The sequence below is a fragment of the Mytilus californianus genome, unplaced genomic scaffold, assembly GCF_021869535.1.
Source record: "Mytilus californianus isolate M0D057914Y unplaced genomic scaffold, xbMytCali1.0.p SCAF_2, whole genome shotgun sequence".
Lineage (NCBI taxonomy): Eukaryota > Metazoa > Mollusca > Bivalvia > Mytilida > Mytilidae > Mytilus > Mytilus californianus.
The window spans coordinates 103,207,732-103,231,488 of NW_026262668.1; the positions used below are offsets into that span (position 1 = coordinate 103,207,732).

Here is a 23,757-nt window from a genome sequence, read left to right on the forward strand (position 1 = left end):
TGTTAGATAAAACTATTCGTTATTTCAAACTATGACAAAAAATATAGCATCACTAAAATAGACTTTTTCAATGAAGTTCTCCACAAGGCCGTGTCAGTGTATGATTCTAAAGAAAACGTTCCAGTGAAACGTAATAACGAAACACATACCAGTAAAAACATAACTATCATGTTCGTCTAAATACAAAAGACGGAGAGAACTGTAATTTGCTGAAGTTTTGTGTAAAATTAACAATTTTGCATTCCCAAACACATTCCTAAAATACCAACCTTAATCCTTTTATTCTACTGGCTGTATATATCACAGGACGTTCGAAAGCGCACCGATAACTCAATTATTGTAAGATGTAGACTAACTGCGATATTTTTATAATTTGTGTTTACACTTTGTTCTCGTTCGTAATTTTTTTAATTTTAGTTTCTACCTGTATTTTAATCATTGGAAACGTATAATAATAATAATAATAATAATAATAATAATAATGATAATAATAATAATAATAGAATCTTTATTTAACGAAGGTAGCTCTTTCAACAATAATATGTTATATATATATATATATATAATCTTCCCTGGGGCCTTCAAAAATATTAATACAGATAGAAAAAATAAAATAAAATAGATAATGCAGTTTTTATAAAGCACCTTTAATATACTCATATGCAATAGAAGAAAAAATACATTATATTCAGGTATCTTCATTCATTAAAGTAAAAAAATAATTTGAACACTTGATCTTAATGTATCTAAATCCTTTTTTTCCTTAATTTTATTTAGCAAATTATTCCAGGTAATAAGACCAGAATATTTGAATGTTCTTTTTAAAAAAAATAGAATTAGGTATTGGTACATGAAGAAGTCCCGATGCTGTCGACCTGAGCGAATAATTATAAAGATCAGTACACGCAGTAAATTTATTAGATATACAATCAGGTACTAGTCCATTAATACATTTAAACATTAAAACAGCTATAACATATTGTATCCTCGTAAATATAGTCATCCATTCAATCTCTTTGAACATTGAAGTTGATGGAAAAAAAAAAAAAAAAAAAAAAAAAAAAAAAAAAAAAAAAAAAAAAAAAAAAATTCTTGCAGCACGTTTTTGAAGCTCATAAATCCTTTTCAGATAACAGTTTGTGGGAAGACCCCATGCTATATAACAGTAGTCAAACATGGATAATATATTGCTATGGTAAAAAAGAATAAGACCCTTTAATGGTAAATACTGTTTCAACCTTTTTAACAGGTATATTCTGCTTGAAATAGTTTCACATATTTTATCAATTTGATTTGACCATGACAGATTTTTATCAATATAGGTTCCAATACGTTTTTCAACTTCAACATTATCTAAAGATATATTATCTTGTGATAAAACACATAAACATGTATTGCAGGTTTCCATTTTTTCTGTCTGATCTAACAGGCATACATTTTGATTTCTTGTTATTAATCACCACATCATTTTCTTTACACCATTAAATAACATTTTCTTAATTTACATATGTTTAAATTTACAATAGATTTAGATGACAAATGCAAAGTTGTATCATCATCATATAAACCAGACTCTATATATTCTAAAGTTAATTGGTAAGTCACTGATATAAACAAGGAATAATAAAGGTCCAAGCATAGAACCTTGAGGAACTCCAAAGTTATAGTTTATATTCAGTTCCAAACTTAACTTTTTGCACCCGCTGAGAGGTTGGACGAAAACCATTTTACAGAGTGGTCATCACATTTGTATGATTTCAGTTTTGACAAAAGGATATTGTGATTTACAGTATCAAATACCTTCTTAAAAATATATAAAAAAAAAGAATAGCAGTAAAATTTCCATTGTCCAATTCTTCTATAAATCATTTATCAATTATTTTAATGAGTGCTGTATGACAAGAATGTTTTTCTTCTAAATCCAGACTGCTGTTGTATTAATAATTTGTGTTTTGTTAAAAATAAATATAGTTTAAAGACAGTTTTCTCAAATAACTTTGACACAGTGGGTAAAATTGAAATAGGTCAAAAAGTGTTTGGATCTCGACGACGAGGTTTTTTTTTTAACGACCTTGACCACCCATGAGGGTCTTGCACGATTTGTATCATCCCCCCTTTAGATATGCCTGCATCAAAATTTAATATATGTATTTGGAAATATTCCTGTACATAAACTATATAAGATTTATTATGTGAGTAAGGGGGCTTGCTACAATCGTTCTTGATAATTTTAAAACTCTTGTATAACTCCATAAGTTTCAGTTGATTTAGTAATGTCTAGAATGTTTAGACCTTGTAAGACTTCATCATTTGTGAAGTCTAGAATAAAGATTTAACATCATCGTTTATTTTCGATTTGACATAGTTATTAATTTTCTCAGATTCCAAACGTGTGTGAGGATCTGGAATAAGCTGCTCACCTACTGTGCTAAAACTATTATTTAAGCAGTTAGCAATATAATTTTGTTTGTAAGGACTTGTCCTCTGTGTGTTAAAATATCAATTTCCTGTTTTGTTATGGAATTCATATCCTTCAAATGCCTTCATAGAATTTTAAAGTTTTTATCATTATCTGTGGCCTCCATAAACTATTTTGCATTTGCTGAACGAATAAATTGACTAGTTTTATTTCCATATTTTTTTTATAATTCTCAGTGTCTTTCTTTTTGTGAAAATAACCTCTATGGAATTTTGATTTACAAATTTCATCAGCTTACCATTCTGGTTGATATTTATTTGTTTACACGTTTGGTAACATCAGGGGCGTGTTTATCTAAAACATTGACAAGTAAGTAATACCACATGTCCATTGCTTTGTTTGGATCATTGATTTCATGTATTATATCAAATGGTTTATTGGACAAATCTTGTAAGAACTTGTCATCATTATATGTTTCGAAGTTTCTGTATTTGATCTCAAAATGTGAATCTGATTTGTCTTTGATAAGCTTTGCAAGTTTGTTTACGGTACAGCTAACAGGATAATGATGACATAGGTAGTCTACTCTTTGACGGAGACCATAAGTTGTAATGAAAATTGACCTTTTAGAAGGAAGAGGCTTCATGAAATCAATATTAAAGTCACCCATTAACAAGATATTATCATTTATAGATAAGCTATTCACAACCTCATATTCAAACTTAGTATACCAGGGAGGTTTTCCTATTAGGTGGTCTGTATACAAAACATGATAGAAATGATTATTTGTGTTTTGATTTTTTTTAAACCTGACAGTTTCGATGTTTTCACTCTCTAATAATGTCATCCTTTCATATTTGATATCAATATCAAAGTAAACTATCCATCCCCCACCTTGTTTATTTTCCCTATCTTTTCTTTCCTTGCTATACCCTGGGATATTAATCTAATTAGAATCCCGCTTACATTTTTTTAGTATTTAAGAATGTTTCACACATGCCAATTATAGTTGGTCTTATAGATCTTAGGTAAAATATGTTGTATGTTATGGTATGTTAATTTTATCTCCTTTTCTGAATGACCATATACATAACACGTATTTATACTGTCTTGATCTGAAGCATTTTAACCATTCTTGATAATGAAAACTTTACTTTGATTTTTTATTAACATTTGTACAAGATTTACTATCATTTGTAGAAGGCTTCAGATTACAAATACGATCTAAAAAATCATTTTGACAGATACCACAGGTAAATAGAATAGAGTATATCGAGATTATTTTGTACATATATATCATTGGTTTGATCTTCTTTGCCACCATTTCACATAAAAGTTTTATTCCAGCAGTTACGTTCTTTATGGCATAGACCATTACATCAGAAACATTTGATCCTTTTATTAAATTTGCAGTTTTATATTTGATCCTTTTATTAAATTTGCAGTATGATAACGTGTGGTTCTTTTCACCACAACTATAACAGTAGGGTTGATAAGAACTACTTGAAAGATTGACACTAGAACTCGTTATTTGCATCACTCATTAATGTTATCAATAAGTTTCTCTGTCCCAGCCTGTGTGAGATGAACACCATCTGTATCAATCCATTTCTCAAAACAAAATTATCCATATGGCTAATAAATTCTATGTTTTTTGTATTTGCATTTGAACACTTCTATCATTTTTGCATCATTTCCCCCAAACTATAGCACAACTCTTGAAAAAAGGGACAGATCTCCTCTATCTTTTTCTCAAGATAGGAAACGATAGCACCCCGATTTGTGTTTACGCACACATTTTCCTTCAAATTTGATGTTTTAATGTTTTAATGCCTTTTGTTATTGAACTTCCCAACATAAGAATATTATCAATAGATCTGCTTTTTCGGTCGCAGCGTATTTACAGCGTTAGTTTGTGCCTAAGTGATGTTTTGGACTCGCCTATCTTCTCTTTTGCTGCTGTGGTGGACCGTTGCTCAACAAAAGGAGTCTAGGATGACAATATTCCACTGTCAGTAAATCTTGGGCGTTTTGTAGATTTTGGGTTTTGCTTTGGAGTTTGCTCACTTTACATTCATTTCGGAGCTTATCAATTTCAGTGTATTTGTCGTGAAAAAATTGGATAAGAGTTGCATTATGTGAAGTCCAGGTGGAATTGTTTGAATTCAAAGATTGTAATAACTTCACAACTTTGTCGGGAAAACTATGATAGTTTGTGTGATCGGTAGGTACGGCGGTGTACTACTAGTATGAGAAGACGGATTTACGTTTTGCTGAAAAATTGTAGTATCTTGTATTGATGATATATCTTTTCGGACTGTTTGGATATCATTATTCATAGAATCGTCTGCTGGTAGTACATTTTTTTGTCGTGTTTGGCTATCATGAATAAGTAAAGCAATGCTTACTCCATTTTCTTTTTAGTTCACTATGTCCTTAGTTTTAGACAAATATTTGTCTCTCCGTTCAGAGCAAGAGTGCTTTCCACGAACAAGTATAGTTCCATTTGTATAAAATGTGGTACTTACAAATTTTGCACCTGTATTTCCTTAATACATGCACTGCAGTAAACTCCACTTTTGGATAATTTTACCATCACTTCCTTGAAAGAGTCTATCCATAGAAATTTTCTAACACTTGAACCAAACTTAACATCGTATAGTACACGAGTTGCATTTCCTAGCTTCATCACCAAAACAGTCAAATTGAAAATCAGTTGTAACTTCCAAATTTTGAGGAATTTTTTTTATGCTTAGATTATTTCCTTTGGTTAGAATTTGTGAACACATACAATAATACTTCAGAGTCTGAAAACGATAGACAAAGGAGTATTCAAGGCCGGTTTTGGCCCAAGAAAATAAACTTTCTGCGAACTATTTCAAAAATGCACATAATGTTTGAAATGCATGAAATCAAAAATATAAATGAATGAAATAAGATTTTTGATGTTATGACGTCACAATTACGTCATAATATACAATTTTTGTTCTGAATATGAGGAATTTATTAAGTTTTCAGTTGTTATTTTCATTGTTGAAACATAGTACGCAGTCACGAAACAACAGAATGATTAGAGATAAGCTTTATTATAACTAATGACATAATTCTACCAAATATAAAGTTGTTTTAGGGTGCGCACATACTTTTCCAATCTAACATATACTTCAAAGTGGGCGTTCAACAAGGAAAATACTAAATTTACATTATGTACAAATTTCGTCATGGTTTGCTGCCATGGTAACTCGTTAAATGTGAAATTTGTTTTATTTTCTGAACACTTTGTACCTTAGTGTTGTTAGGACAACTTTAAGAATATGTATGGAAACCTTTTTGATTTGCACCAATTTTTGGGCCAAATAAGGGGTTTATTGCCCCTACTCCTTTATTTTGCTCGCTCAAATGGTTAGCATTGGCACATAAATTGGTTTTTTTTTTTAGTTCTTAAAGGGTGAATACCTTATCCTCAACCGACTTGGCTCGGCTAGTTAATGGGACCCACGATTTTAAGGCCTTTAAAAGTTCAATATGATATTTTTATCTCATTATAGCAATGCAAGACGTCGTTACTACAACGATTCTCCTGTTGATAAACTACGCGTAAGTATATTGTTTTACTTATATCATGGAAGTACTATATTGTCAATATAATACTTCCATGCTTAGATTTTAAATCTCATTTATTGTTTGCTGCAGATTAATTAATTTCCTACAAATATAACGTTTATTTAATCAGATGGAGTCAAATCATTTATTAAAGTCACTTGTATAATCCTAAAAGAGTAAAAATTGTTGCCATGGTTGCAGGTCGGGAAACCTGGACGAAATGATGCCGAATTTGCCAAACCAGGAACCCTCATCAGTTGAATGTCCTGGAAGTTTTACCTGTAACACTGATGATCGTGATCGTTACCGTACAGCTAATGGGGCATGTAACAACTTAATAAGTCCTTCCATGGGCATGTCCTTTACGCCACAGGCTCGCTTTATACCACCGATGTATAGTGATGGTAAGTATATAAATGAACAAAAGGCGGTATATTAATAAAAGAGTTATACAACAATATAACGAATAAAATATAAACATCTATACAGGCTGCCATATCAGTTGAACGGCAAACGATTTAATGGCGTCTAAGTTCAAGACATTGGTCACGTGATAAAAGGTCAGAGTTTACCGTTTTCTTGTGAACGTGTACACCTCTTGGTTTTTTACCTCGTATCGTCTAATTGTAACTCGTACATAAATAAAACTTGTAGGGTCCAAATCTTGAGTGAATAAGCTTCATTATTATGTATACTTATTTATGAAAGGTGTTATAAAAGTATTCTAAAACAACGATGGAAGTTGAAATTTTTTTTGGAAAATTTGCGTAGGTCTACGGAAAATCCCAAATCATTTCTTAAATGGGTTTGGTATCGTATGGAGGGGTATAAAATATGAAGTAAAACCATTTTCTGGATCTTATTTATTAATTATAGATCATAAATTCCCCGGATACGCAATTGTGTCAGCTTATTCGTGGCGAAGCGGAGATCAACGGGAGATAACTCCGTACACGCGTCGTAGGAAACTGCAAGCACAACAGTATATTCGAGTAAAATTAATGATTGTAGTAATATTTCGACACTTTCTTGAATAACCATTCAATATTTAATGTTCTTCTACTCTTGTTACATTAAAATAGTCATGGAATGTTTGAATATGGCATTTTTTCAAGTACCCTAAAACAGGTTTTTGAAAACTTCCAAAGAAGAAAATTATAGATAACTGACTTTTCTCTGAAACTTGGACTTATTTGTATATTCTCAAACACCCTTTTGGTAGATGGAATGATACAAGTCTTTGTTTTACTTTCTTTGTATCAATATTCTTAGAAAGGATATGAAAATAAACTCAGTGTTTGTACATGTTGGTTGTTTAGAAAAGTTTGTTTAAATATATTAAAATTTCACTCTAAAATTAGACTTGAATTTTTATATTTAAATAAGTATCTAACATAGAAAGTTGTTAATCTGGTGCACTGAAAATGTTCCATCAGAAATGAGATCTAACAAAGTTATTTAGACTGAAGAACTTGTCACTTTTTATGCTGATCATATGGGGAAAAAAGAGTGATATTATAAATTCTAACACAGCATCAATTGTGAAACAATAGTTCTTTCCTACAGACATTTTATTTTTCAAGATGCGAGGCTTGCCGATCAATTTACATATTTAAGATTTCACTGTAAAGAGTGGAAAAATAACTTATTGACAGAGATTCTGTATGGGAATGTTTCTCTTGATATTTTTAAATACATTTATGTTACCAACTACATTGTATCTTTGTTTTTCTACTATGATCTGCAAAGAGATGGGTTCTTTATGTGTGACCTCAATGATCATCAAGCATGATTATTGGTAGCCTTTATTCCTGATGTAACAATGGAAAATTCTGAGAAAAGCAAGAACTTTTAAGCAGATCCAGGTCTTTTATAAAGAGAGGGTGGATTATTCCTAATTTCCATATACAGAAAAAACATATTTCATTTCATGCCAAATAATTACATACAAGAGGGGTTTATCAGCCATTTGTCAGCAGAACTTGTGTTACAATAGAATTTAACTTTGCATTACATTAAAATACAATATGGAAAAAAAGAAAATGTAGACAATACATGCCCCCTCCTCTTTGAAAATTGGCTTGATCCACCCCCGAGATAAGAAACTATATAAGATGTACAAGTTCCGTTGCTCGCTCTTAATCAAGAGAAAAAATCTGAACATCCAAAAAGCCAGAAAGGGATTTAAAACATTATAATCAACACAAAGAAAACTGAACAAAAAGCTGTATTGCAATCTGATAACATGCAGTTCTCATAATTCCTATTACATGTATTACTTCAAGTTTTGATTTTTTTCCCTTATATTTGAATTCATAAGTCCTACAAACAACTGTTGATCCTTTAACTAAATTATTGATTGAATAATGAATGATTAGCTAAGCTGGTCTGTAAATAAAGTCTGAAAATGCTTTGTTTAAATAAAAGAGTGTTATTATGTCATAAAATATAATGAATCAACTTCAAATTTAATCCAAATTCATATTTAACTGCTCTAAAATGCATAGTCAATTGAACTACAAAACAAAAACCTGAGACTACTATAACAATTAACATAGAGATTGGTCACTTCCCATGTTATAGTAGTCTCAGACAAAAACAAAGCTGACTTAAATACATGTACAGTATGTTCAGAAATTTTTTGAAGAATGGACAACAATGAGATATTTATTTTTCTGATATCAGAAAAAATCTCATAGTATCAAATCAGAATGAGAGTTCTTTTTATTGAGATAATCAATTTAATCGCATCATTTACTTTAATAAAAACCTCATGATAATATCTGAATTTACAGTCATGACTTAGCTTGTCAACCTCTACACTTAAAAATTTCAGGTTCCTAGGCCTAAATGTGGTTGAAATACAGACAATTTTGGTAACTTTTACAAAAAATCTCTTTTTTATGACATACCTTACAATTTCAGAATAAGCTGCATTAAGTTATATATGTATCACATATAAGAATGCTAGTTTGTATTTTAATATCATGATTATCATGATTATTGCAATAAGTTGTTATTATTCAATTAATTAAAAAAAAACATCAATTATTCTTGAATTGATAGATCTGGAACTAGTACATACATTTGTTTTTTTAAACATCTATATACTATTTCATTAGGGAACTTATTCAAATATATTTTGTACAAGACAGTCATGGCAGTTCACAGTGGTCATTATAAACATAATGACACAATTTATACAACCAAATTTTATTGTTGATATATGTAAACTGAAATCATTGCAGAATTTTTCTTTCAAATGATTTAATGTTTGTTAGTCACTTACTTTAAATACTTAACCTGTACTAAAATAAAGAGATGTGGTATGATTGCCAATGAGATAACAGTATAGAAACTATCCACCAGAGTCCAAATGTCTGTTAGCAGTTAAATTATAAGTCACTTTACAGACATCAACAATAAATACATTTCATTGTTATCAGGCAGATGAGGAAAAAGAGTAATGATAGCTTTTTAGCTTACTACATGTACAAGAGAATATAAGAAAAATAATAATATAAATAAGGAAATAATAGAGACTAAAAAGACAGGACTTAGCCACTGGACTATGTTCCCTTACTAATCCTTAAAAGAGCTGCTGTATACTTAGAAAAAAGGATGTTGAGGACTTGGCCACATCAATCAGCATTTTTAGACACTACATTATGGTCAATTGCAATCTGCCCTATTTGCTCCAACCTCTAATGAGTATTAAAATTAATACCTAGGGTGGGAATTAAACCCATGTATGTTCATTTACTCTATTGTTCTCTATGTACATACATGTACATGTATATGAAATATATCAAATGCAAAAAAATGCTGGAATGTAAATATGGTAATTTACATCATGTACATTATTACAGCCTCTTTCTTTAAGGACCTAGTAAAGGAGGTCCCTGGACCTAGCTAGACCTATTTCTTAGGCAAGGTGTATTATATAACTCTTGAGAGTAGTTAAATGCATTTGTAAAATTAATTTTATCTGCTGTTAAACAATAATATCACGATAATGGTTATTTCTAAGTATTTAGTAACAACAGCGTGTAATTTAGGTAAACAAACATCAATAATCTACCACGTGTTTGTCTGCTGTGCTTGAATATGCAAAACGACCCATCGGGTTTATTTACACGAATTTTTGCTAAAGCAGACAGTTAAACATGTCTGTTTACCTAATAAGTTCTATAAAAAATGCATTTGCTGTTATGACTTGTGTATGAATGGAAATATAATGAACATAACATTGATTATTTACCGTAAATATTGAATACACATCATTCCTGAGCTATACACACAAAACACATGGCACTTTTGTAACGATGGATGGTAACGTATAGCCACTTTATAACAGTGAATCCCATTGGATAAGCTACCCTACACAGTACATAATATGCAAATTAATGATTGGATACGAATTTGTGTCAGCTCTCAAATCGATGGAAAAATGTAAACATTGGAATCCGCCATTTTGACATAGGAAACAAACTAATTTTGAATCTTGGATTAAAGGACATTGCGCACATTGCCAGCGTATCATGCATAACCAGTCATGTGCAAATATATCTTTTCATTAGTTTTATACACTTACTTTTCTATGTTTTAGTTAATTTAATGTTTTAATTTACTACAGAACGGAACATCGTTCTCAAAGACGCCGTAGAAAAAATTATAGGTGGCGCTGTTTGTGGGCGTAAACATTTTACATACGGGTACTTTTTTTGTCGACAAATTGACCTCCATCTGTCAGATTCAGGCGTTTGCCGTTCAACTGATATGTTTTTAAACAATAGACACACAAGCATTCACACAGAATGACAATGTAATACGTTCCTTATCATGACAGGTATAGTGATCAATTTGAAATAATATGATCAAGTTGGATAATGATGTCTGCTCAAATCGTCAACAAATCAAAACGAAAACGAAAATTTAACAATGAAAACAAAAACACAAAAAACACGAAGAGAGATCAAACAAGCAAACAATTCCCCTCTAGTCGTCGCTAAGGGCCGTCTTAGATTTGTAGTGAGGTGAAATTTTTTTTGTTCCGTGTTGAATGCCTCACTGGGAGGAAGAACAGCAGTAAAAGCGCTGTTCTTATGCTTTTTGTGTTTTTTGTTTTGGCTGTGCGTGTACTGATTTTGTGTCAAATAGGATACCCTATATCCTTTGTTTTTCTATTAAACAAAAACAAAAAACAAACTGAAAAGTCATCGATCTTCGAAAAAAAATCCTGTTTTTGGAAAGTTACTTGAATATGTGTCTACTAGGTGTTAATCGACGTCTTAATCAATTACTGGTTCCTCTTTTATCTCGTTCAGCAATACATAACAAAATAGATACAGAAAGACCATTCTATCAATCACTATGACGATAAGTATTTCAACATCTGTAACTATTGATATGTCTACTTGTTGAACACATCTATTTAGGTGATGCCCCTAGAGACTACCATGATATGCCGAGTGCCAGACTTGTTAGTAATAAGCTATTTGATGCAAAAAATACAACCATCTTTTCTACTATTCATACAGTACAGCTTATGGCTTATGGACAGTTTCTAGCACATGATATGGCAGCAACACCAGGTGAAGGAGGTATGCAATATGTAACAAATAAATTTTAAAAAAGCATAAAAACTCTAGAGGTTTATCGAAACAGAATTAGTTTTTTTTACAGAAGACATTTATGCAATAACGAGGTTTGATAAGCTTACGTTTTTTACAAAAAATTTAAAAAGCAAACGGTTATAGTTGAATTAAGTGTAATCGTCATTTTAATCAAACCAAGAAAATATTATCTTCTGGTGATCGTCTAGCGTTTATAGCAGTTGCAATCACCGTCTAGTTAGATGACATCAACAGTCAATAGTAAATAAGTAAATAAAAAATAAATTGAAGAAAAATAATCGTTTTACTTCCTTTTCCAATTTCCATCCAGCTGATCTGGATTGTTGTAACCATACCAATGCTTTGAAGTAAGTATATGGAGAAGGGAATAATCCAAACAGGAATTATGTTAGAATTTATCGTTCTATCCATTATTTTTTCCTTACATACCCAGACTTTGGGCATATATATGCATTCATTTTAACATTTTGTATTAATACACATATATTTTTGGGTTTTTATTCTTTAAAGGCGTTTATTGATTTTAATTGGTGGAATATGGTTACCCTGTTTGTTTTAACCTAAGAAAGCTATGATTTCTTGCCTGACTTTGTCTATACTTTTGGTCCTTTTTGGTTTATAAGCTCTTCATTTTTTTAATTAGTATTGGATTTTCAAATATTATGACCTCGATCATCACTGACGAGAGATTTATTGTTGAAATGCGCATATGGCGCAGAAAAATTGTTACCGATTGTTATTGTTACTTTTAGAGTATTGTAAGTTCAGAAATTTCAGCGTGAATTTATCTTTACGATTGTTGAACAAAATGAGAGACTAATTATAACGATTTGGGAAATACTGTATACAAATAATGCTATGAAAATTTTTTATTCTTAATTTTCCAAAACCAATTGTGTCGATGTCATGATAGATCTTGATAACGATTAATATATTTAGCTGTCCATCCTTGACCTTTGACCTTGATTTTCCGGAAAGTGCAAGTAATATTAGAGGACCAGACAAAAAAGAAACAAATTATGATATGCTTTCGAATGACATATGAAATAGTCGCCTGTTAAGTCTCTGCATTAAAACATGGAATTTCATGCCTTATGTCGTTCCATATTTCTCAGAACTAAGTTGTATCTTCATAGTTTGAAACAATTTATGTTCAACCCAAATATGTTTATTGGTGGACAAATATCATTATCAACCAAGAATATATGGTATGTTGAATATTTCAGGAAAGATTGTTACGCTATACCAGTACCACATGATGATCCATTTTTTAAAAATATAACATGTTTAAACTTTGTAAGATCATCCGCAGCAGACAAAAGCTGTATGACAGGTAAAGTAATTCATTCGATTTTATATAACAATCCGATGAGAAACATCTTTTTGTTTTGTTTTATTTCTTGATTACTGCTGGCTAAGCTAGCTTTCATAGGGAATGTGTATCTACAATTTCATTGGGAAGACTTTAACACAGCATATAATTGTTAAGTTCGTTAAATCCATATCAATCACGACAAGCTTAGTTTAAAAGAAAAAGAAAATAATACCTACCATTCCTTATTTGGCTATATGCAGGTAATGTGTTGATATGCATTCTTCGCGTTAGTTTATTTATAGAAGATATGTATGTTTTAGGACAATCGTCACTTACCTCCACAAATAAATTTGAACTACGCAGAGTTTATCTGTCAACAGATTAATAAAAAAAAAAATATTCTAAGTTACCTAAAACAGTGAACTTGTGTATATACACGACTGAAATCGACACTACATACGTTTGGCGGCGGTCACCACCACGATACGACGTGACGGTGGCTCAACTCACTAGCGACTTGTTTTCGCGGTCTAAGATCTTTATATAGTACAGTCGTCCTCTTTGTAATTCTACCAATTGCGTCCAATTACCGATTGTGACATTTTTACTGAAAGAGAGGCGAAGGATACCAAAGGGACATTAACACTCACAAGTCGAAAATAAACTGACAACGCCATGGCTAAAAAGAAAAAGATAAACAAACAACAGTACACAAAACACAACATAGAAAACTAAAGACTGAGCAACACGAACCCCACCAAAAACTGGGGGTGATCTCAGGTTCTCCGGAAGGGTAAGCTGATCCTGCTCCACATGTGGCACCCGTCGTGTTGCTCATGTTAGTACAAATCCGGTGATAAGTCTAATTCTGTAGGTCACATTCGAGGAAAAGGGGACGGAATTGTAGTTACGACAATTGGAACATATCTGTTGTCATCTGTGAAACGGATATAACATACCGGCAACCAACTCGTGATGGCGTCCGTAAAATTTACGAAGGGACGATTGCAACTTGATCTCTTGGAACTCTTGGTTTAATAGCTTTCTTGCAAGCAGCAAACCTCTATCAAGGAAATTAATCTACTGAGTGGGCATTCGCACAGTGGGTGATGCATGCGATCCCTCAGCTTCAGTTTGTTACCTTGATTTGTTTCTTCCTAATTGTTAAAGAGATATCAACATTGGTAAACTACTGTTGCCTTAATATGCATGTATCTATTTAGAATAAAAGAGCTTTCAAATGTTTTAATATATACTAAAGTAACATGCATCGAAATGCATTGACGTAACAATAACGTTATGTAACTATAGACATTATATTATTGTTACGTCCGTAATTATTCAGTTTCCAACCCGACCATGCATTCCGGCAATTAGTCTTGACCATAACAATACTTTTTCGCTATTGTTTCCCTTGATCGTCCGTTTTTCCGTCCTCCCGTCCTCCCGTCAGTCCCATTTTCGTTTGCTTGAAGCTTGAGCGGGGGAATTCGTGTCCTCAGACACATTCTTCTTTTATTTAACATTCCTTCAACATATTTAATTATAGTAAAAGAGATTACACCTGTAACCGAAATCTTCTTTAACCAATAATGAAGAAACTTATCAATTTGATATATACACCTATCAGACATGGCTTAAACGGCTTTATAACTGATGGACATTCTGTGTGTCATTAAAGTAGGATTTTCAACTGATTTTTCAGGTTTAGAGTAGGAAGAAAAAAGACCTATACTTGGCCCTGGAAATTGAATATATTAACGACATTTAACAAACTACACAATGCAAATTATATAATGATAAAAAAAATTTTGTTTACTCTTTGCCTTCTATGACAAAATTGATTGATTTCTAAAGAATTTCATTCTTCTAGCTTCTAGCCGGGTATATTTTGTGCTGTTAAAAAGCACATCCTTTTGCAAAACGTTGGCCACACTATTCGTCCAAAAGGGCTTTTGTTTTTCTAAAATAAACAGATGGGTGAGATATACGTCTTGACAAACTATAGTGTATGAGAATGCTGTTCTTCACCGTACAACCGATCCGTATCATTTTGTTTGGATCACAACGGATACGGTCGTGCACCACTGCTTACTTGAAGAGATTTTATTTCATTTTGTTTCCCCTATTTATTTTTTTTTTCATATTCGTCGGATCTCTGTTTTGCATTCCAAACAAACAAACATACTCCACCAAAAGCTGTGGATGATCCCAGGTGCTCAAAGCAGTATTCACAGGCGGTTTGTAATGTATCTTTGTCTTGAGGGTTTTTCGTCAAAGGAGTAGGCCCATTAAGACCCCTTTTTGACCCCAAAATATAGCATTTTTACAAATTTGTTGAAATTTAAACTTTTAGATATTTATCAGAAAGTAGAATACTTTTGTTCCATAAAAATGGGTTGTTTTTGACAATACAATGAACATGCATCAGGTACCAGCAAATTGAATTCATGCAAAATTACTGAAATCTGCACAATTTTAGCATTTATGCTAATTTTAAGACAGTTTTTGACTAAATTGGAAGTGACTGCATTTGTGTCCAGTCTAAATATTTTAAATATATGTTGTATTTGATGATAATACATAACATATATAAAGGTTGAGACTGAACACGAATGAAGCCACTTACATTTTAGACAAAAGCCAACTGAAAAGTGACGTTTTATGGCATATTTGATAGATTTGTCATATATAAGCTTGAATTTGAGCGTTTTTAATGACCAAAATCAGTTCAAATCTTTTACATAAACTAATTGCATTGACCGAAGTGGACACATAAGTGTTTAAAAAATGTCAAAATCTTTCATCAGATGCACTTCAAATTTTAGGCCAGAACTAGCCCTTACCGGATCTTCTCCTTTCATTCGTAAAACAAATCTGTGTTACTAAAGTATATTCTTGAAAGTTGCATAAATTATCTACGGATTATGTGTCTTTAGTATTATCTGTTTTATTGTGGATTTATAAAATAAATAGATTTGTCCAAAACCCGCAATAAACGGTATTTAACAAAGGGAAATGGTCTTTAATATGCATTAAATATGTTGTTATATCGATAATATTAAGTAAACAGAAACATTTAACATGTTCAAACGAATATTCAATTCAAGAAGTGAAGAGAAAGAGAAATGTAAAATTACCTTCCTTGTGCCATAGGGACGAAGGTCGGTTGTACGGTGCAAGGTATCTGTTTATCATATTTATATACCTTTCAGGCATAATTCATTGACAATTGTCAAGTTTACATAATATATTTTATGACCTTCTGCCGGCTTCTTCTATAAAACTCTAATATTTGTAATCAAATTACCAGGACAAAGAGAACAAATGAATGATGTAACATCGTTTATTGATGGGTGTATGGTTTATGGATCAACAGAAGAGCATATGTCAGAACTACGTGATACACAGGGAGGTAGGTCATACGTTATTTCGTTCTTAAAACATTACAATCTCTAGTATATTTTCAGTTTTAATAATGACTATATTTTTGAAATATATATAAAGTAAAAATAAAGTAAAAAAAAAAAAAAAAAAAAAAAAAAAAAAACAAAATCAAATAAATAAATAAATAACATCGATGCAGAGAAAATTCACAACAATATAATACAAGATTTACAAATTACAATAAAGAAAGAAAGAAAGAAAGGATGTGGTGTATTGATTCATGATACAAAATCACTTCATGCATTTATAAATTTAAAAAGCAAATGAATAGCGCGTGTGTTGCTGTCGCCTTAAGTATTAATAAACTGATTATGAGCCAGTCACACTTCTTTATTTTGTTCACTCCAAAAACCTCAGAACAAAATGTAATGATATTCATGACGTATTGAGGTGTTTCACTCTGAAATTCTATTTTGCATTTGTTTTCTCGAACTATCAGACTCGAAAAGAAAGGATATGGGGTATCCATCCATGACACACAATCAGTACATGCACAGCAAAACACACAACAAGCAAAGAAAGGAATCGCGCTTTTATTGCTATTCTTCATCTCAAAGTCACAGTGAGGCCTTAAACACGAAGCAAAAACTCTCTCCTCAGAAGCTAACTGAATTCTTATAATCTAGAATGTTGAAGTATCTGTGATATATTAGCATAATGACATGTGGCACCCGTCGTGTTGCTCATGTAAGTATAAACCCGTTTATAAGTCTAATTCTGTAGGTCGCATTCGAGGAAAAGAGGAGGGGATCACCTTTTAGCCGTATTTGGCACAACCTTTCGAAATTCTTGGTTTTCAATGCCTTCAACTACGTATTTAAGATGGCCCTTTTTGCTGTTTTGATTCGAGCGACACTGATGAGTCTAATCTAGACGAAACGCGCTTCTGACGTTCTAAATTATAAGACTGGTATTCTTGATGATTTATATCCAATCCAAACGTTGGTAGCAATCATTGTGATTTTTTATTATTATTGTTATATAAGTATTCCCTGTGGTTAAAGACCAAACAGCCTATTCAGTTCTACCAGTGATTTTTCCTTAAAATTTTGTGTGAAGGTATTTCATGATTTGAGGAACAAAATATGATAAAAAAAATTGGGGGTCACCGACTTAGTTTTGTCACTATAGCAACCTCAGTTTCGTGTTTTCCCGAATATTAACATGATATTTGCTTGTTATTTAAACTCTCAAAAAATCCCATTATAGCAAACCTACAAGCATAATTTTTGTTTCATGTTAAACAGAAGATTTGTGTCTATCAGATACAGGTTCAAGAGTTTAAGACTCTTATTGTTTTGATCTTAAAAAATATGATTTATTTCATTCCCGCCAAAAATAAAACGCAAGAATGAAAAACGTTTCAAGTATTAAAAAATATTTACCAGTGATTTTTTCATAAAAAATTCAAGAAGGAAAGTGCCATGTGTACTCTTCAAAATAAAGCAAAAAAATGTATATGTCACCGACCTTTCGGTTATGATTAATTTTCAGGTTTTTTTTCTCGTTCGTTTTGAAGAAAAGAGTTGTCTTTCTTCTGAACATTGAATCTGACGTCATAGTACAAGTTTTCCTTGCTGGCGCACTGTTTGAAAAAAACTGCAAATTGGACGTTTGAAACCCACATTTAAATTTTCAAGAATCAAGAATAACAACTATATTCACCTACTTTATTATCCGGTAATACAAGAGATCACATGTATGTATCAGTATAAGATCTCATGATGTTGTTGCCGCACAAAATTAACCTTCAGAAACACCATCCGTCGGAATGAAAAATTGTTCGAAATAACCTTTTACGACGCTTTAGAAAGGAAAGTCTGTTTTTGTCCTCTCCCTCTCATTAGCAAAATCATTGAAAATAAAAAGAGAAATGAAAGATGACAATGGCTAACTTACAGACTATTTGACTATATTAGACTAGATGTGTGGGTTTTTTGTCGCGTCAATTTCAGAACTTCGCCCTAGCGCACTCTTTCGCTACTGTTGACAGACGGACAGACATTAGCACGGACGAACTTCTTTATACCATTATGTGTCCCGACTAAGACGAGCGTATACAAATTATTCCATCTAGTTTGTGGATTCATTATTTCTGAATATTTGAAATATAAGAAAATTAAAATTATAGGTATAATATATGAATTAAAGTTTTTGATTCTAAAACGTTTTACATCCATTTAACCTATCATAAAATACGATCCCCGTTATTACTACCGCACGTGTTTTGAATAAACGAGACAGTAAATATAAAATACAAATAAGTTTTTAATTCAAAAATTGATTTAGAATCTAAGAAATAATTTCCCGTTGAAAACTTTAAAGTATTTCTCAAAACAGGATGAAATATTATGAATCTAAATAGCTCATTTTGGAAATTAAAACAAAGACAAGGTTGTATGTATAGATTTCCGGCATTGAAAATTGAAATTTGTTTTCAATCTTTCCGGTCATTGTAGCTTTTTGAAAGTGAGAAATTTTATGTTGGATCTTATTCTTGAAACAATTGTTTTTGTCATAAGTTAAATTTACAACAAGTTTAGTTTTAAAAACCGTAAATTTTTATGTTAATTCACATTCACTGAGTATATTAATTTCTTATATTTTTTTCCTTAAGCTTCTGTGAGATCAGGCGAAATCTTTATCATTTCTCCTTGAGACAATTTCAAATGAAACAAATGACAAAAGACAATGAACCTTTATCATTTTTATTTTTACTATAAGATTTTGTCAATTAAGCAGTATAGATAAAATTTAACTTCATTGCAAGATCACCATTATTTCACGAGAATCTTAAAGAAATAAGTTAATCTCAACATGCATACGTTGCCAGTATATCGAAACTTCTAGAAAGTATTGTTTATCGGCCTAACCTTCTGAAAACTCAGTTTTGAAAATCACATATGAAGTTAAAATTCTAAGCGTAAGTCATATAAATTTACCAGTGTAAAGTTACACGGGCGTACGAGATTTGCGCCGATTTAAAAAAAAATTTCGATCTTTTATATTTTAATTAATTTGCGCCGATTTGATTCTTTCATTAGCGCCTATTTTATTTTTTTTTATTACTAGCCCCGATACTTTATTTGCTATACAAGTAAATACATGTACATGTAGTAAACCTAGAATGTATATTGCATGGTAATATATGGATATAAATAGTGTTCCCTTATGTTTAAGATAAAATTTGGTCATATTGTTCGAGAACTTCGTTTTGACACGAGAAAGAAAAGATGGACTTCGTTATTGGCAAGTACAACAAGTATAGAAAAGATAAAATGACAAGAAAGGAATATATCAGATGTGTGGCATATAAATTCTCGGCAAGATAATACTAGTAATTCACTGTACTAGTATTACATTTTTATGGTTTTTATTGTGGTGCTTTGAAATGCTGTAAATAGAATTTTACTCCGTGATTTTAGTGGATGTAAACAGAGTGAACAAATATCTTTTAAATTGACTTATCCTGCTCGAAATTCTACTCCCACCTCCCCTTTGTGAGCAGGGGACGACAGTTATATACATGTTATAATTGACAATTCATAACATATGTACAACTGGCTAACGGAAGAGGTTTATATGATAAATAAAAAAATAACTTTCACCTAAAATTTACCTGTACACAAATGGCGCAAATGAAAGACAAAATCGGCGCAAGTGACAGAAAAAAAGTGAAATGCAGATCGGCGCAAATGCAAAAAGCCGAGTTCAAAATTTATATTTTTATTATTATTTTTATTAGAACGGAGGTTACAGATAGTGTAGTATCTTTTGTGTCCATTTGTGTTTAATTTCCACTAGGTATCAGTGCGACGCTTAATTCCACTTTTCTTGGAAGACGTAATTTTAAGCGTACACCATGTTGGAATCCGTGAAAAACGCGAAATAGGACGTTATAATTTGACGTTTTTTTCATGGCTAGAAACAACGTCATAGAGCTTTTATGTCACTACCAAGTTGCGTTAGTTGATGCGCATCAACAATAGGCTGTTTGGTCTTTAACATCATACTTAATAGAACGACCTTTCATTTCCTGATCTTAATTTTCCTTTTCTTTATTTTGTGGTTCCGTTTCTTTTTCTTTGAATTTGTCAGTGAATAGATACACGTTGGATTGCAGTTACGTTTCGAATTTAATTGAAGGTTATAATTCAGTACAAAAAAAAAAGATGCAATTGGGATAAAGATGTCATTTATTAATCAAAACCTTTATCGTTTCATCACAAACATGGAGAGTATAATCACAAATATGATAATGTAAGAAAGCTCGCTGCAACAATATCTTGCTCGGAATAAATTTGCTCAGAATTAATGCCCAGAAAAAAAAGAATAATGTTAGTCTTGATTCAAACTCATAATCTAGCTAATTTTTAATGGTCTTTATATACAAGTATAGTTGTGTGATCTGTAATTCAGCCAATTATGTACTATTCCTGTTTGTGACATTTCCACTGATTGTGAATTTGCATGGCGGATGGCGCGTACCATGTCGACTTGCTCCTTTTGGTGTTCGTGCGTTCCCCTCACTTTTTGTTTGTTGCCTTGATTTGTCTCTTCTTAATCGATTTACAAGATTTGAACACCGGTTAACTACCTTCACCTATACAGCACTAGATCTAAATCTCTGATGTTGGACTATCAGTCCCCTGGGGTATCATCAGTTTAGTAGTCAGTACTTCTGTATTGGCAAGATTTATAACAAACCTTTTAAAAAATGTTCGTTTTTAAATTTAGAAATTATTAAGAAACTAAGGTTTCAACTCCTCCAGGCAAAGTTGACCTAAGATGGATTTGGCAGGACTTTTATGTTCTTTTTGGTATATAGCTCTTCAATTGTTTCGGTTCTTATACATCCTTGGCTCTCAAATATTCGGCTTTGAGCTTTCCCAATGAAGCTAAATCCAGAAAAGCGCGTCGGACGCATGAGAAGTGTTGTTTTAACTTTTTGTCTTGTTTCCTTCACATGCATATATGATAATGTTCCATCTTGATGGTCGGCTTACTTCCACAATCAGTACTTGAATGTGCAAAGAACTACGAAATATTCTGGTTTATAGATGTCAGTAATATTCTTTTGGATACAAGCAAGTATATGATTGAAAAATAGAGTAAATGGACCACTCTTGGTGGTAACATTTTCCCATGTACATTTTCCCATGTAGGCTGTAGACAGGAATACAAAGCTATGCACATTATTTGTGGTTCACTTTCGATGGATATGAATAGAACAATCCATTGAAAATGGAAATTAATATCTCAAAGGAGAGAATTACTTATAAAAAGATCAAGGCGTGACTCCTTATGAACTTCGGACATTAAATTGTTTGAAATTAATCGATAATTGCTTCGTTGGTGTTTCAATGTAAACATATTCAGCAGAATGAGACAGATTATATAACTGAATTTTGAGGGTTTTTCTCGAATTGTGTCCGGTTTTATCCAACAAAAGGCTTAATCATTATGATTACTTCCAACATCTGTACACATATTTAAAAAAAAATAGATCTCAAAATGTAAATAACAAATTGGTTCATAATCTTATTTCCAACATATTACAGGATTGCTAAAAATGAGTCCGAGTGGTTTGCTGCCAGAAAACCCAAATGGAGATTGCCGAAAAAACCTCCCAGAACAGCATTGTCATTTAGCAGGTTTGATTCCCATATGTACTTCAACTTCGTAATTTATTTGTCCTTTTTTATTTTTTGATTCAAGCGTCACTGATGAGTCTAATGTAGAAGATATGCGTGTCTGGCGTACCAAATTTTAATCCTGGTACCTATGATGAGTTTATGTATAAACTGTAGGCTACATCGTATAAATAATCTAGAGCATATATATATATGTATATATATGTACCGACGTATATATTTTAAAATGCAAATTGCTACATCGTTTGATTCAAAGTTAGATGTAGAGGAAAAAGATAAACAGTAATGCAGGTAAAGAAAAATTGAACAGAGAAGAATGCATCAACAAGAGAGACTAACAAAAACAAAACAACAAATCTCTTTCGATAGTAATAAATAGAACCGAAGATTGAAAATGACTATTACATCTCTACCAACGTTCTGAAATTCGTGTTTACTTTTACAACCTGCCGGTAGTTGGGCGTTGTCCCTGATTAAAAGTTGACAGATAATTCAGAGTCGACACTTATTATTGAAATAAAATCACTCGAGTTTTTATCAAGAGATATCAGATATCAGTTGTAAAATGTATTTCTCAATACCGTAAGCGGACTTAGATTTGAAGTGAAGCTTGCAAAAGAGTTTTTATTTTACCATAAGAAAAATGACTTGTACATTTACATCAATTATTCTTTACGTAAGTGTCGGACATATACTGAATTTTTATTTTTGCGATCTGACCTGATTGGAATTAAATTATCTCCCGTTTATATAGGAAAACATCTCAATTAGAATGAGTTTCATAACAGCGTGGACATGGACACATAGTAATTCAATGTTATCGTTGTATCACTGGCTGTCAACAACAAAGACTTCACGCAATTACAGTATGTAATGGCCTCTCAATGGGGATATACATAATTACTATCTTTACACATGTCCATTCATAAAATAAAAGTTTTTACATGAAAGTTTATAGGAATTTGTTTTGAATATATTTACATACTCACAACAAAAAGTTTCTTTTGACAGAATGAGTATATTCAGAGGTGATATCACCAAGTAATCGAGAAAAAAACGTTTTGTTGTTTTTGCACAAACGTTCTGTGGCTCCTTAAAAAAATAAGAGAACATTTATTCGTACGAGGTGATATAGAGTAACCTACGATAAACTTTCATACTAAGATTATTTATGTTGGTAATAATAACCCCGGACCTTAAAAAAAATCATTTTAGTCCTCTGGACTGCATAATGTTTTGCACGGAACAAATTTGAATTCCCATCGAAGACTCCAACGATTAGATTTTCGTGAACATTTAAATATCATTCTAACAAAAAAATAACTCGTGAAAATATCAAGAAGCATATGAATCCGTTCTTGTGTGCAAAATTTACGTTGATTGGAGTCAGTGTAGCTTTTGTGGAAACATTGATACATGTATTTATTTTAGATTTTTTGATACCCGAACATGTATAACAACAGTTACGGGATCTATATTCTTTTATTACAAATTAAGCAGGTAATTTCAATGAATTTGGTCTTACTCAACTTTTATTTGAGGACGTATATTTGAGACAATTCTGCATAAGGGTTTATTTGCAATTTTGTTCATGCTGATTTCAAAAGCCTCTTGCATAGCCTCCCCTCCCTTACTTTAACTGAATCAGGAATGTCGCCCCTTACAATTTGAAATTGTACTTAC

At 31.8% G+C, this 23,757-nt stretch overlaps 1 protein-coding gene across 14 annotated transcripts in view; it reads left to right on the forward strand.

Annotated features, from left to right (window-relative positions):
* The window catches only part of LOC127730614 (peroxidasin homolog pxn-1-like), a 296,701-nt gene that overhangs the window by 147,572 nt on the left and 125,372 nt on the right, over positions 1–23,757 (forward strand). For 12 of the 14 annotated variants that reach the window (XM_052239098.1, XM_052239092.1, XM_052239088.1 and 9 more), the window contains 7 exons: positions 5,968–6,016; positions 6,224–6,426; positions 11,461–11,625; positions 11,969–12,005; positions 12,885–12,991; positions 16,287–16,388; positions 21,982–22,074. In XM_052239098.1, the coding sequence (XP_052095058.1) occupies positions 5,970–6,016; positions 6,224–6,426; positions 11,461–11,625; positions 11,969–12,005; positions 12,885–12,991; positions 16,287–16,388; positions 21,982–22,074 (754 nt within the window). In that variant the 5' untranslated portion in view covers positions 5,968–5,969. Of the gene's footprint in view, positions 1–3,619; positions 3,673–5,967; positions 6,017–6,223; positions 6,427–11,460; positions 11,626–11,968; positions 12,006–12,884; positions 12,992–16,286; positions 16,389–21,981; positions 22,075–23,757 lie in introns of all 14 variants that reach the window. The other 2 variants (XM_052239096.1, XM_052239095.1) reach the window with 1 other exon arrangement.